General features: G+C 32.6%; 1 protein-coding gene across 1 annotated transcript in view; it reads right to left on the minus strand.

The window, feature by feature from the left end:
• Window positions 1-15,488, minus strand: part of LOC149775078 (uncharacterized) — a 59,310-nt gene extending 43,822 nt beyond the window's left edge. Inside the window, exons 1-4 of the mRNA XM_089944336.1 lie at window positions 15,412-15,488; window positions 12,350-12,405; window positions 11,294-11,370; window positions 4,151-4,297 (exon numbers count right to left, since the gene is read on the minus strand). Coding sequence (XP_089800462.1) covers window positions 4,151-4,297; window positions 11,294-11,370; window positions 12,350-12,405; window positions 15,412-15,488 — 357 coding nt within the window. The remainder of the gene's footprint in view (window positions 1-4,150; window positions 4,298-11,293; window positions 11,371-12,349; window positions 12,406-15,411) is intronic.
• Between the last annotated feature and the right edge of the window lie 2,218 nt (window positions 15,489-17,706).

The following is a 17,706-nucleotide window of genomic DNA, read 5'->3' on the forward strand; positions in this document are numbered from 1 at the left end:
TAATCAATATTCTCTTCAAAGTGAAATATCAAATACAACTAATCAATATTCTCTTCAAAGTGAAATATCAGATACAACTAATCAATATTCTCTTCAAAGTGAAATATCAGATATAAATAATCAATATTCTCTTCAAATTGAAATATCAGATATAAATAATCAATATTCTCTTCAAATTGAAATATCAGATATAAATAATCAATATTCTCTTCAAAGTGAAATATCAGATATAAATAATCAATATTCTCTTCAAAGTGAAATATCAGATATAAATAATCAATATTCTCTTCAAAGTGAAATATCAGATATAAATAATCAATATTCTCTTCAAAGTGAAATATCAGATATAAATAATCAATATTCTCTTCAAAGTGAAATATCAGATATAAATAATCAATATTCTCTTCAAAGTGAAATATCAGATATAAATAATTAATATTCTCTTCAAAGTGAAATATCAAATACAACTAATCAATATTCTCTTCAAAGTGAAATATCACATATAAATAATCAATATTCTCTTCAAAGTGAAATATCACATATAAATAATCAATATTCTCTTCAAAGTGAAATATCAAATACAACTAATCAATATTCTCTTCAAAGTGAAATATCAGATATAAATAATCAATATTCTCTTCAAAGTGAAATATCAAATACAACTAATCAATATTCTCTTCAAAGTGAAATATCAGATATAAATAATCAATATTCTCTTCAAAGTGAAATATCAGATATAAATAATCAATATTCTCTTCAAAGTGAAATATCAGATATAAATAATCAATATTCTCTTCAAAGTGAAATATCAGATATAAATAATCAATATTCTCTTCAAAGTGAAATATCAAATATAACTAATCAATATTCTCTTCAAAGTGAAATATCAAATACAACTAATCAATATTCTCTTCAAAGTGAAATATCAGATATAAATAATCAATATTCTCTTCAAAGTGAAATATCAGACATAAATAATCAATATTCTCTTCAAAGTGAAATATCAGATATAAATAATCAATATTCTCTTCAAAGTGAAATATCACATATAAATAATCAATATTCTCTTCAAAGTGAAATATCAAATACAACTAATCAATATTCTCTTCAAAGTGAAATATCAGATATAAATAATCAATATTCTCTTCAAAGTGAAATATCAGACATAAATAATCAATATTCTCTTCAAAGTGAAATATCAGATATAAATAATCAATATTCTCTTCAAAGTGAAATATCAAATATAACTAATCAATATTCTCTTCAAAGTGAAATATCAGATATAAATAATCAATATTCTCTTCAAAGTGAAATATCAGACATAAATAATCAATATTCTCTTCAAAGTGAAATATCAGATATAAATAATCAATATTCTCTTCAAAGTGAAATATCAGATATAAAAAATCAATATTCTCTTCAAAGTGAAATATCAGATATAAATAATCAATATTCTCTTCAAAGTGAAATATCAAATATAACTAATCAATATTCTCTTCAAAGTGAAATATCAGATATAAATAATCAATATTCTCTTCAAAGTGAAATATCAGACATAAATAATCAATATTCTCTTCAAAGTGAAATATCAGACATAAATAATCAATATTCTCTTCAAAGTGAAATATCAGATATAATTAATCAATATTCTCTTCAAAGTGAAATATCAGATATAAATAATCAATATTCTCTTCAAAGTGAAATATCAGATATAAATAATCAATATTCTCTTCAAATTGAAATATCAAATATAAATAATCAATATTATCTTCAAATTGAAATATCAGATATAAATAATCAATATTCTCTTCAAAATGAAATATCAGATATAATTAATCAATATTCTCTTCAAATTGAAATATCAGATATAAATAATCAATATTCTCTTCAAATTGAAATATCAAATATAAATAATCAATATTCTCTTCAAAGTGAAATATCAAATATAAATAATCAATATTATTTTCAAAGTGAAATATCAAATACAACTAATTCTCTTCAAAGTGAAATATCAGATATAATTAATCAATATTCTCTTCAAATTGAAATATCAGATATAATTAATCAATATTCTCTTCTGAGTGAAATATCAAATATAACTAATCAATATTCTCTTCTAAGTGAAATATCAGATATAAATAATCAATATTCTCTTCAAAGTGAAATATCAGATATAAATAATTAATATTCTCTTCAAAGTGAAATATCAAATACAACTAATCAATATTCTCTTCAAAGTGAAATATCACATATAAATAATCAATATTCTCTTCAAAGTGAAATATCACATATAAATAATCAATATTCTCTTCAAAGTGAAATATCAAATACAACTAATCAATATTCTCTTCAAAGTGAAATATCAGATATAAATAATCAATATTCTCTTCAAAGTGAAATATCAAATACAACTAATCAATATTCTCTTCAAAGTGAAATATCAGATATAAATAATCAATATTCTCTTCAAAGTGAAATATCAGATATAAATAATCAATATTCTCTTCAAAGTGAAATATCAGATATAAATAATCAATATTCTCTTCAAAGTGAAATATCAGATATAAATAATCAATATTCTCTTCAAAGTGAAATATCAAATATAACTAATCAATATTCTCTTCAAAGTGAAATATCAAATACAACTAATCAATATTCTCTTCAAAGTGAAATATCAGATATAAATAATCAATATTCTCTTCAAAGTGAAATATCAGACATAAATAATCAATATTCTCTTCAAAGTGAAATATCAGATATAAATAATCAATATTCTCTTCAAAGTGAAATATCACATATAAATAATCAATATTCTCTTCAAAGTGAAATATCAAATACAACTAATCAATATTCTCTTCAAAGTGAAATATCAGATATAAATAATCAATATTCTCTTCAAAGTGAAATATCAGACATAAATAATCAATATTCTCTTCAAAGTGAAATATCAGATATAAATAATCAATATTCTCTTCAAAGTGAAATATCAAATATAACTAATCAATATTCTCTTCAAAGTGAAATATCAGATATAAATAATCAATATTCTCTTCAAAGTGAAATATCAGACATAAATAATCAATATTCTCTTCAAAGTGAAATATCAGATATAAATAATCAATATTCTCTTCAAAGTGAAATATCAGATATAAAAAATCAATATTCTCTTCAAAGTGAAATATCAGATATAAATAATCAATATTCTCTTCAAAGTGAAATATCAAATATAACTAATCAATATTCTCTTCAAAGTGAAATATCAGATATAAATAATCAATATTCTCTTCAAAGTGAAATATCAGACATAAATAATCAATATTCTCTTCAAAGTGAAATATCAGACATAAATAATCAATATTCTCTTCAAAGTGAAATATCAGATATAATTAATCAATATTCTCTTCAAAGTGAAATATCAGATATAAATAATCAATATTCTCTTCAAAGTGAAATATCAGATATAAATAATCAATATTCTCTTCAAATTGAAATATCAAATATAAATAATCAATATTCTCTTCAAATTGAAATATCAGATATAAATAATCAATATTCTCTTCAAAATGAAATATCAGATATAATTAATCAATATTCTCTTCAAATTGAAATATCAGATATAAATAATCAATATTCTCTTCAAATTGAAATATCAAATATAAATAATCAATATTCTCTTCAAAGTGAAATATCAAATATAAATAATCAATATTATTTTCAAAGTGAAATATCAAATACAACTAATTCTCTTCAAAGTGAAATATCAGATATAATTAATCAATATTCTCTTCAAATTGAAATATCAGATATAATTAATCAATATTCTCTTCTGAGTGAAATATCAAATATAACTAATCAATATTCTCTTCTAAGTGAAATATCACATATAAATAATCAATATTCTCTTCTAAGTGAAATATCAGATATAAATAATCAATATTCTCTTCAAAGTGAAATATCAGATATAATTAATCAATATTCTCTTCAAAGTGAAATATCAAATATAAATAATCAATATTCTCTTCAAAGTGAAATATCAGAAAGGTACTACTTAACATTCTCTTCCAAGCAGAACACTGAATGTAACTACTCTCCTTTAAAAGTGATCCATGTACAAATAAACTTGCACTTTTATTTAAATACTGTAGAATACCTGCTCTGTGACATGTACTCTATTGGGAACAGTAGTGACCGTTTCCCCACTGGACATCAGAGGGATTAGAAGGATTGAAGCTTCAGACTCACTTTTGCTGTCCTCTGTCTGGCTCCAGAGCCTTTGTTTATTGCAATCATCTTCATTCTAGTTGCAAGAGACACTGAATTAACATGGGTATTATGTGCAATCAACTACAAACATCATAAAATCAACTCTGCGGCTGCACAATGTTGACATGTAGATCAGAGTTTTTTTCCTGTTTGTTCCATTTACCCTATATACCCACATGCAAGTCTGTTTGTTTCATTTACCCTATATACTCACATGTAAGTCTGTTTGTTCCATTTACCCTATATACTCACATGTAAGTCGGTTTGTTCCATTTATCCTATATACCCATATGCAAGTCTGTTTGTTCCATTTACCCTATATACTCACATGTAAGTCTGTTTGTTTCATTTACCCTATATACTCACATGCAAGTCTGTTTGTTCCATTTACCCTATATACCCACATGCAAGAATGTTTGTTCCATTTACCCGATATACTCACATGTAAGTTGGTTTGTTCCATTTACCCTATATACTCACATGTAAGTCGGTTTGTTCCATTTACCCTATATACTCACATGTAAGTCGGTTTGTTCCATTTATCCTATATACCCACATGCAAATCTGTTTCTTCCATTTATCCTACATACCAACATGCAAGTCTGTTTGTTCCATTTACCCTATATACCCACATGCAAGTCTGTTTCTACCATTTATCCTACATACCCACATGCAAGTCTGTTTGTTCCATTTACCCTATATACCCACATGTAAGTCTGGTTGTTCCATCTACCCTATAAACTCACATGTAAGTCTGGTTGTTCCATTTACCCGATACACTCACATGCAAGTCTATTTGTTTCATTTACCCTATATACCCACATGCAAGTCTGTTTCTTCCATTTATCCTACATACCCACATGCAAGTCTGTTTGTTCCATTTACCCTATATACCCACATGTAAGTCTGGTTGTTCCATCTACCCTATAAACTCACATGTAAGTCTGGTTGTTCCATTTACCCGATACACTCACATGTAAGTCTGTTTGTTCCATTTACCCTATATACTCACATGTAAGTCTGTTTGTTCCATTTACCCTATATACCCACATGTCATGTCAAACTTATGCATGAGAAGATCAGGATCTATGTTGTTTCTTCTATTGACTAATCCAAATAAACTGCAATCTGGGTCTGTGCAATTTGCAGTTGGATTCAACTTATATGCAAGAATGTATGGTAATGATTTGAGATGAACAGCAAAGACCCTGATTTTCCAGCGCATTATGTGATATCAACTCAAGGTCTATGCCTATGCTACTGGCAGCTGGGTTTGTCTTGTACGAAATTAAGCATTGCATACAGTGTAATTATTGAGATACCCTAATTGAGATATCCTAATAATACTAAGATATTATGATATCCTAATAATGCCAACCATGATATCAATATATCTAATGACAAAAACCATGATATTTTGTTATCCTGATAACACCAACCATGATAGTGAGACATCCTAATAACATCAATATCAAGATATCCTATTAACACCAGCAATGATATCAAGAAATTGAATTAACATCAACCATATCATGATATCCTAGTAACACCAACCATGATATCAAGATATCCTAGTAACATCAACCATAAATATGTGAGTGCTTGCTGAAAGCTATTTCTATTTTGCTAGTGAAATGCAACTAGTCTCAGTCTGCCTTAACTGCTTCTGCTTTAAAAACCTTTCAAAATATTTCTAGGGAAAAAAATGACAAAAATTGTCACACTGCTGACTGTTTATGGCCAGTTAATACTTTTAGATTTGTCCTTGAGAAACTGTTTACTGTCAAGGAATGGACTGTTGCTTTTGTTTTCATTCCCAATTTTCCAAAGTATTGCTAATAGCACCATCAAGACTCTGCTACTCTAAATTTAGGGGTAACTTTTTTCTCTAGGATCTGGCTTCGGTTTCTTGTGCAGATTTAAGCAACAAAAGCCTAAACAAGGTTAAAAGGGGCCAAAATAAATGACTGCTTGACTGCCAGAACTATTAAGAATGGGCTGAATTTTAGGCAGTTCTTAAAAAACAAATTTTGAAGTAAATTATATTTCTCCAAGAATTACCACCCAATCATATTATTTTAGTAATATTAGCCTAATAAGTTGTGAATTCAGCCCTACAAAAAACTAAAATCATCTTATTCTGCCTAATTTTAGATAGACAAAGAGCAGTAACTCTTGCCCATTACCCCCCCCTTGATACTACCAGGTGTCGCCAGTTTTTAGCTGAGCAAGATATTAATGCAGAAACTCACATGGCTGGGTGGTTGGAAGGGTGTTTAAGTAACGTGACTTGGCAAGTATTCTCAGAGAAACAATCTACTTAAAAATTTGCCTTCTCCTTTGAATATGTTCCCCCAATCACATTATATTAAGAGATTAAGTAATAGGAGGAAGGGATGCTGAGCATCCAGCCTCTACCACGGGTGTCCTTACATCATTTACCTATATGAAAGATAACCCGTTCTCCTAATGACCTAATGATCTGGGACTCATATATATGTCAGAGAAGATGAAGTTGAGGTCTTCTCACCCACCAAAATTGTCACTGGCAAATCCAGCAAAGCTAATGGACTGTGTTGATTGGTCTAGTCGGGTCCAGTGGCCATCTCTGCTTCTGCTACCAGTCCTACCAGATCCAACTTTTGTCTCTGATGCTAATTCTTTTAGGTAAAAACTCGAGAAGTCAACAGCTTCTATAATGTATCGGACTAAATGCATTCGAAAGCGAGGCTCACAGAAATGGCTCTAATTTCATGAACTGTCATGAGACAACTCTGATCTTGAGAGACCTCAGAGTATGCCAGCCATGAAGCCTGAGGGGTGATGTCTTGTTTTCCGGCCTTGACCAGGAGGAACAGGTGTTTGGGCGAGCCCTGATTTGCCTCTGTGCATCTCAAGCAGTGCTTAAAGGCACAGACAGGATCTTGCATGGCTGCTTCTCTCAACTTATCAATGGAAGAGAGAGGATGAATGATGATTCGGTGATTACCTACTGTCGGCAACCAATTCTTGGTAATGAAGCCTGGTTCTGTAAGAAGGACTACCAAACCAACTGATCTGAACTGACATGTGGAGGCTAAAGCCATCAGAAAACATGTCTTGTATGATTGGAACTTTAGTTAGAAACCAGAACAAATTCCATTTTCATATGCCTTCAGAGTGGAGTGGCTTCTAGCTCTGAAGATCTTCTCCACAATCAAAGGTTTGAATTGTTTGACTTGCAAGGCTGACCTGACAATAGCCAAGCTTGTAGAAGAAGATGGTCTAGGCTGGGATGTAACACCACTGACTGTGTTGCATGAAAAGATTCTGATTGGCAGGGATCTCCCTGGGTAGATCTATTGTTAGATCAAGTAGATTGCTGACCAAGGACTTGTACCACCTAAAAGGGGCAATCAGAATCATCTTGCAATCCTAACCCAATAACTTCTGTGTATTATCTTTGTTATTAGGACTGGAGGGTCGGCAAAAGCCCATCTGAACTGATTGACAGTGCATCCAAGGCCCAAGCTTCTGGGTCTGGAACAAGAGAGACAAAGGTGGGCAACTTGTGGTACCACCTTGTTGCAAAAAGATCAATCATCGGTTGTCCCCAGAGGGTGGAGATCCAAGATTGCTAGGTTGATAGACCATTCTGTGTCGAGGACCTGGCCTCTCCTGGACATGGTGTCAGCCAGGACATTGAGCCTGCCAGGAATATGCCTGACTTGCACACTGATATGGAGACTGTCACACCAGCATAGAAACTGCCATACCATGACACACAGATTGGGTGATTTGGTGTCCCCGTTTGAGGAGGTAAGTCTTCACTGCCAAATTGTCAAGCATGATCAGGACTGTTTTGCCTAAGAGTCAATCTTTCCAGAAGTGAAAGACGTTGATGACAGCCTTCAATTCTAGGATATTTATAAGTAGAGGCCACTTCTCTGGTTCCCACGTGCCACATACTGAAGTGGAGTCTGGCAAAAAGTGGGCACCCCAAGTCTGTGTACTGGCATCAATGCAAACTGTTGTTTCTACTTGAGACTTCAACAGGATTCCCTTAGACAGCCAACCTAATGTGCATCATAGAAGCAAGGAGGATCGAATCTCTTATGTGATCCGGATGGGTTGATCGATGAAATCTGAGTAGGTTCGCCAGTGAGCCAGCAGTGACACCTGTAAGGGAGCATAAAAAGGCACCCAAGCAGGATCAGGTCCGCTGCTGCATTGAATAAACCAAGGAGACACAAGAACTCCCTCACTGAAATCCGAGGTTTGTCAGAAACAGACTCGACCAGTTCTATTATTTTGTTGATGCAGACACGAGGAAGTGTTGACAAGATTCCGATTGGTGAAAAGCTCCATACCCAGATGAACAAAGTGCTGGGATGGATGAAGATCTGACTTTTCCCAGTTCACCAGAAAGTCTAGATGGGAAGCTTGAAGGAGGAGAAAGTCTGTTTCTTCCTGCCTCCGTATTAATACCTCCTAGTAGACTGTTGCCTCCTAGTTTTAGCTTGAGACCGGTACAGGGAGCATCCTTCGCATGGGTGAAGGCAAAATTAGATGGATAGCTCCTGAACTGCCTGCCTCAGAGTATCTTCAATTCATCCTCCTAACATCAGCAGAGACCCAAGAGGGGTTGTCCATAAAGCAAGGGTATGGTGCGGTTTAAATAAAGCTAACCGCAGACATACATCATGATGAACAAGACCAAGACTGGCTGAAGCCGTCAATGCATTAGCCATAGGATGGCAAGCTGTTCGATTAAGGACAAAAGCATTCCTAACTGTCACCTACCACACGTGACTATTGTCAGACCATTCAGTGAGTCGAAAGATTGCCAATGAGACCAAGTCTAACAAGTCTAAACCAGCTTCAACGTGGCATGGAACACATTCTTATCTACTTTGTAAAACAACAGCTGCCATATTCTTGTCAAACGCCTGAAGGCATTGGAGTGCATCTGATACCAGCGCAAACTTGGCTTTCCAAAATTAATGCCTTTGAGTTCATGGGGTCGCCCATTCTTACCAAAAGCTGGTAGTTAATCTCCTTAATCTTTGTCTATTGGGGAAGAAAGCTGGAAAGACAGCGTCTCTTCCTTTTCTGCAACATACACCAATGCCAAAGCCACGGCTGAATGGGCAGATTTCTCATCGAAATCACCAGTGAAATAAGGATATGTTGCCTGCAGCCCAGCTAGATAATTGGATCTATCACTCAGATCCCCATAAACATTGTATAGTTGGTCCATTCCAGCCAAGCAGACTCCATGCTGGGGTGGCTGGACTGCTGGTAATGTCGGGGCGGTGCCAGTATCGGCTGGATGGCTAGTGTCGGTGTAGCAGTATCATTATTGAGTCCAGCTGATCTGTCATTAATCCAATGCACCCTGACATACCAAAAAAAACATCATACTCTGATGTCTGGGAAGGCTTACCTTATCTGGGTTGCCTAAGACTTGGGGGATATTCCCCTAAAGTATCCATAGGAGTAAATGATGGGAAGAGAGGGATGATTTGCTCAGAGTTATAGAGTTGCCTCTTCGTCGGCTCTTCCAATTGATGCATCCTATCCAGTATGGGGTATTTCCCTCCTTTATCCTCTCCATCCCGGACTTAGCTGTATATGTTGGTCCCATGGTCCCATGTGAGGAATTTTAGCAGTGGGGGGGGGGGGGAATCCCAGCATCCATGTGTTTTCTGACCAAACACTGCAAATTTTGCATGTTAATTGAGACATACATTTTGTACATGCAATGCAAGGGTCATGGTTGTCCTCCCTCACCATAAGTCTCTTGCATTTTACACACTTAGACGACATGGGCTTGAAATGACACAAGAGAAAAGAAAAGAACATATTAATGTGAAAACAGTAATGGGTTAAAATTACTCAACGACAGAAAAGGGGTCGGCAACTTATTTTACAAAGCGTGCCACTTTTTTCCAGATTATTTACAAAATGAATGATCATGTGCCACCAGTAAAAGAGTAACACTTAAAATAAAGATTTTTGGTTGCCCTTCGCATGCCACACAAAGCCTCTTGACATGCTACCTTATGGCATGCATGCCGTAGGTTAAAGACCCATGTGATAGAAGACACTGACTTAACAGACATAATAAAGTTGTCGTAACATCATTTAAGGCCCTAATGGGCTTAATATAAATTAACCACTAGACTATCAAAACCCGAGTGTAGAAAAAATAATATGGTCATAAATAACAAGCGAATAGTAATGTGTGAAATTACTACAACGCTAAAGCTAAACAGACCAAAATTAAAAGCAACGTGATGCTTTTAAAAATTTTTTTTTACAAAGGCCCTACAGACTTAATATTAGTTAGCCATGAGCCATCAAAACACTGAAATTAATAATATGACCTTACATATCAGGTAACATTAAACTATATGATGTTAAAGCAGCTCTGTAACGAATGTCAAGCTATAGCACTGCATGTTCACTGCATAATAGCAAAGCTAACAACTGGTGACAACTGGTTGTATCAGAGGGAGGTAATGGACAACAGTTACTGCCCCTTTGTCTATCTAAAAATAGAAAATACAAAACGATTTTCATCTTCTGTAAGGCTGGATTCACGAGGTAGTAGGCTAATATTCCTAACCTAATGTGATTGGGGAATGTATCTGAAGGAGAAATGACTTTACAAGAATGGCATATTCATGTCCCTTTGAACCTGAAAATCCTCTTCTATCCATTAGTGAATTTTGTGCAATATTTCAGATGTTTAGACTGGAGTTTTACAACTGGCAGATGACATGCACTTAGATGTCTCAAAAAACATTAATTGTCAAAGCCAAACTGACCTCTTATGCCATACATATGATTACCATGGTGATAGCAGATAAACAGGTTTGACTGTGCTATACATATGATTACCATGGTAATGGCAGATAAACAGGTTTGACTGCTATACATATGATTACCTTGGTGATGGCAGATCAACAGGTTTGACTGCACTATACATATGATTACCATGGTGATGGCAGATAAACAGGTTTGACTGTGCTATACATATGATTACCATAGTGATAGCAGATAAACTGAATCTTTGCTTCAAGTTTTTCTGAACTGGAATTAGTGGAGATTTCATGTTGTCATCTGGAATAGAAAAATGAACAAGAAACAAGACATCCAATTCATGCCCGAGTTAAGTTTCTAAATTCAACAATTTATTATCTAAAAACATTGTTAACAGTTACAACCTTCCTTTATACAACTTGGTGGATGGAAGTCAAAACTAATGGGTATACATTACCATCATCTAACAGCTCTTGATATAAATAAATATTTGCATCGGTAAAATTCTGCACAATGCCTCTAATTGACCATGTGGCTGTGTGGCAGCTGTCAATAAGCTAGTATACCAACTCCTGACCAATACAATCATCAGCTAGTTGTGACTCATTTATTATCATGGTCACAAGCATTTAAAAAGTGGAAAGATGCAAGTCATACAATTCCCAAAAATTTTAATAAATTCATCATATTTGTCCAACTTTCAGGAAATGTCCACCATATACTAAAAAGTCCGTCTCCTTTAATATTTGAGAAAAATCGTTTGAAAAAACCCAATCTAATGTTATACTAGGTGAGCATCCTCACGTTTTCCTAGGTTTAATTATAGCGACATAAAAATGAATGGAAACTTTGGTGAAGGATGCAACAGATGCAATACTGTAACCTTTTATGGAAGAGAAAATCAATAGTAACAAAAGTTGACAAAATTAATCTAGTTAACATTTATACACTATGATTATGAGTTTTTCATTTTAATAAACAATAAATTCTTAATTATGCTTTGGAGTTATTTTTAATTGATAATATTCTGTATCTTCACACCAGTAACATTTATTCATGGATGGATGGATGGGTAGATAGGTGTAGACTGATAAGCAGAAAAACAGAAGAAAAAAATGCAAGTAGATAGATGCATAGATAGAAAAATAAACTGACTGTATCGATTAAAATAAAATTCAAAGAAAAGATTGTTTTGATGCTGCATTTATATGTATCCTGAGGTTCTTGTTTAAATATACATATATTGTGTTAAATACAATTCATAGGACTTCATTCTTACCACTGCATGCTACAAGTCTAGTGACCTTGGAAGGTTCCGTAACACAGGCCTTTAATCTGTAGATAAAAACTGAATATTAAATGATTACTAAGTACAGTCATACAAACACATCTATATAAATCTACCAACAGTCATACAAACACATCTGTATAAATCTAACAACTCAGTCATACAAACACATCTGTATAAATCTAACAATTCAGTCGCACAAACACATCTGTTTAAAACCTAACAACACAGTCATACAAACACATCTATATATAATATAACAACTCAGCCATACAAACACATCTATATAAAATCTAACAAATCAGTCATACAAATACATCTGTATAAATCTAACAACTCAGTCATACAAACACATCTGTATAAATCTAACAACTCAGTCATACAAACACATCTATATAAAATCTAACAACTCAGTCATACAAACACACCTGTATAAAACTTAACAACTCAGTCACACAATCACATCTGTATAAATATAACAACTCAGTCATAAAAACACATCTTTATAAACCTAACAAGTCAGTCATACAAGCACATCTATACAATCTAACAAATCAGTCATACAAACACATCTGTATAAAACTTAACAGTCATACAATCACATCTGTATAAATCTAACAACTCAGTCATACAAACACATCTGTATAAACCTAACAAGTCAGTCATATAAGCACATCTATACAATCTAACAACTCAGTCATACAAACACATCTGTATAAATCTAACAACAGTCATACAAACAGATCTATATAAAACCAAACAACACAGACATACAAACACATCTATATAAACCTAACAACCCAGTCATACAAACATAGCTGTATAAAACCTAACAACTCAGTCATACAAACACATGTGCATAAAACCTAACAACTCAGTCAAACACATCTGTATAAAATCTAACAGCTCAGTCATACAAACACATCTGTATAAAATGTAACAGCTCAGTCATACAAACACGTGTACAATCTAACAAGTCAGTCATGCAAACACATCTGTATAAAATCTAACAACTCAGTCATACAAACACATTTGTATAAAATCTAACAACTCAGTCATACAAGCACATCTGTATAAAACCTAACAACTCGGTATTGCTTCTGGGGCTATCCTTCTGAATAAACCCTGAACATCACCAACTCCATCTCCGTTGGTAACTTTATAGGTTGGAAATTGTGAATTTATCACCCTGACCATGATCGGTCCATGTTGACCATTTATGTACGATCATCTTATTTTCTTGTCAGTGATCTAATTGTATACCCTTAATCACTGCAGTAATCATTGGCAATTTCATCAATAAGAGACTAATAAACATTAATATCCATGATACCACCTGTAAATAATCTCTGACAAATAGTGGCTGCCTATTAACCATTTCCGGGGAATTATTGCCGGCTCAGTTGTCCAGCAAGCTAACCACTTTGCAAATAAGGTGCTTTGAAGATATCAACATATTTAACAAGCTCAATGAAATCAAATGAGAAATACAGTTTTAGAAAAGGTAGCAAGCTCAATCAATCAAATGCAAATTACCTCATCAATATATACAGACCCACATTTACAGTCCCTGTATAAGACAGTGATGATATAAATTTATTTACCAAACTGGAACAAAATCTGACTGAAATTTTATCTCCAAAGTGGTATGAAAAACTATATATATTGTTATGTATATTTGATTTAATTTATATTTGATTTAATTTAATTGTTTGTTATCAGTTTAAATTTTTTATTGTATTACATATTATTGTAATGTAACTTTATTTACTGGATTTTATATTGTTCAGTTCTGACTTTTTTTCTTCATATTTTTGTCTTAAACAACTTTATAGAGACATTGTATCTAACGCTGACCTAGTTCCTGGCCTTGATTCAGAACCAGTAGAGTTGTACTAAACAACTTTTTTTGTTTTTTGTTATTCTTTCTCAGAGTAAGATTCATAAAGTGGAATCAAGGTCATACTTGGAGTATGTGACAAATAACATGTATCAATTAGGTTTATCTAGAGGACTGACCCACATCCGGGCATCTGTTTTGCATGGTAGCTAGATTTTTTATTGATGTTTTGAGAAAAAACAGTCATTAGTGCCTTAACGTTTGAGAAATTAAAGTGTTTTATGTTGTGACCAGTTTTTTGGGGGCTAATTATTTAATTTTTCTTAAAATTATTTGGATTCCAAGACATTATTTTCCCCTGGAAATACTTGTGCTCTAAATTAATTCATGGACAAAGACAGTTATCAAAATTTACACAGATTTCAAATTGGAGCATACGTCACCACCTTCCATTTTGGATTTCATCGGGATTCAAACTCAGTTTCATTAGGACTTTTTATTACTAGAACTTTTAACTTTTGGATTATTTTTAGATTTGATTCGTAAAACTGTAAATTCTTTTTTTCATTTTTAACTTGTTTTTCTAGGGAAATAAATTATCTGGTAATATTACAAAGCTTGCTGTCTTCACTCTTTTCTTGTTACTGCTTGAATGAACCTAAAGCACAACACTATGTTACTGGAACTTCCAATATTTTTCAATGAAAAACGTCAGTAAGATGTTCATATTTCTTTACTTATGGTTTCCAGTTGGAATAAATGTCTGGCAGTTCTTTTGGTTACTGAATGGAAAATTACCACTTTAATGAAGATGTAATAAGCACTGACACAAGCAGAAAATTGATGGCCTATTATTTAAAAAATGAAAATCACAACATCAAAGCAAACAAAAAAAATCCCAAATAAAGACTTTAACAAGCAAATGCAAGTTTCATGTTGGCCCCTAATTTTGTTTTTACCAATTCCTAATGTGAAAGTCTATGCCCTTGGAGTTTATCTGCCCTTAATAGCATCGGCTTACTCATATCAAATTTATTACATTGGCAAAGTGTGAGAAAGCTTGCCAGTAGCTTCTCATGGGTCGGTGGTTCTTTCTGGGTTCTTCCTCCACCATTAATACTGGCCGCCATGTATAGCCTATCGTGTGCTGAAAAATGGTGTTAAACCCAACAACAACAATAACAACATTGGCAAAGCTTCAGACATTCCCTACATTTCTGACTGCTTCTCAAAACTTCCACTGGTGGAGTTTGTCACTACTGTACAGCTACTGCACACATCCCAGTCCATTTCTGCAGAAATCTTGTGCTTCCTCTCACAATGCTAAAGTGTATGGAGCATCACCAAGTCATGCACTGAAACAAATATATTTTAAAAAAACTAATGTTTACAAGAATTTTATCTTGGGCAAAAGTACAATGCCATTGCTAATGTGAAGTATGTGAATATTTTGCATAAGAATACTTCCTTAAGAAATATGCAGTGATGAATCTATTACAGAATTCAAATGATGCAATAAATTTTAAAAAAATGGACATTTAATGTTCTCATCATTATTTCTTGTACACAAAAATTGATAAATTTCCATGTAAAGTGATTTCAAAACCCTATGATTTCAACTACCTTGCGGAATGTGCAATAAATGAGTTAAAGGATTACTCAATCTGAATGTGGAACCAAAAATACAACTTTTGAAACTGACAGTTCTTTAAATAACTTGTTGCATTGAAAGCAAACTGTAGTCAGTCACGGATACAAAGGATACTGTTATTGTTCATCATTATACATGCAGATCCATTTATAATATTTCTGTTCAAGTCTTGATTGACATCAAAGCCCAATTTTAGAAAAAGCAGAGACTGTTCAAGACTGTGCCAGTGACTTACTTAAATTGGACTAAACTGAGGTTTCCAATGTCAACCTAATTTATTATAAAATCCCATTCCTAGATCAAAAGCTGCCTCCCTTTCCTTTTCTGATGATACTGACCATACAATCTCATTTGATTGGATGAAAAGTCTTGAACCTCGATCTGACACCTACTGCTACCCAAATTTCCAAATAAAAAACTAATATACTATATCCAGACCCAAATAAACATGTTTACTTCCATTGATAATGATCTGAATATATAATCTATACTGATAAAGAAAATGCTATGTATTATGTTGTTTACAAAATAAATGACACTAGTCAGGTCCACCATGAATCTGATTTTGCATTAGGCTGAACCTCCATCTGACACCTACTGCTACCCAAGAACCAAAACGTTTTGTAAAATTCAAAAACTAATTTCTATTCCCACAAAGTGAAAATTTAAAAATCACTTATAGTATTAAGAATTAAATCCCAAACAGTCCTCAAAGTTCTATCACAAGTCAAATGTATGAAGTTCAAATTGAATTACAATGGTATTCAAAATAAATTCCAATACTGAACTTGTTGATGTGCATGTAGTATCAAACAAACTAAAGTGCCAAAGACCTGGAGTATGATGTTGTGCTAACAGACTTCTGATGTATCACAATAATGTAATCCCAAATGTCCTTGACTGAATTCTGAATTGAAGTTTATAGTTCAGGAATATTTTTATGTGTCTAGGCTCTTACAGAAAGCAACAAGAAAAACGTGAAGACAACAAGCTTTGTAAAATTTAACAAATAATTTATTTCCTTAGAAAAACAAGGTAAAAACAAGAAGAAAGAACTTACGGTTTTACAAATCAAATCCAAAATTAATCCAAGAATTAAAAAGTCGAAGTCCTATTATTAAAAAGTCCTAAATGAATCTGAGTTTGAGCCCCGATGAAATCCAAAATGGAAGACAATGACATCAGATGTAATCTGTGAAGTGTTGTAGTGTCAACAGTCTCTTGCTGAATCACAGAAAATATTATTCCAGTTTTTGAATCCTCTATAAATGTCTTTGTCCAAGATGTAATTTAGAGCACCAATATTTCGAGGAAAAACAATTACTTGAAATACAATTAATCTGAAGAAATTAAAATAGTTAAAACTGGTCACAACATAAAACAACTTGACTTCTCAAGTGCTAAAGCATGAATGACAATTCCTTCACAAAACATTAGCAATAAGTCTAACTACAACGCAAAATAAATTCCTAGATGGAGGTCAAGAGTTCATCCTTCTGGGAAAACCAAAAGTTTGTAACAATAATTAATTTTATTTGTCAGGTACTCCCAATATGGCCTTAACTGAAATCAATGGTTTTTACTCTAAGAATAAAATAAAATTAAAAAGTTGTTTATTACAACTGTTACTGATTTCTGAATTTAGGTCAGGAACTAGGTCAGCATTAGATACAATGTCTCTATACAGTTGATTACATCAAATATATAAAAATATCATTCAGAACTGAACTCTATACTAGAAAATATCCAATCCAATAAAAAAAGTTACATTACAATAGCATGTAATAGAATATTAAAATATTAAAAAACAAATAATTAAATTAAATCAAAAATTAATTAAATCAAATATACATAACA

The sequence above is a fragment of the Sinohyriopsis cumingii genome, chromosome 19 (genome assembly GCF_028554795.1).
Source record: "Sinohyriopsis cumingii isolate HCF-2022 chromosome 19, ASM2855479v2, whole genome shotgun sequence".
NCBI lineage: Eukaryota > Metazoa > Mollusca > Bivalvia > Unionida > Unionidae > Sinohyriopsis > Sinohyriopsis cumingii.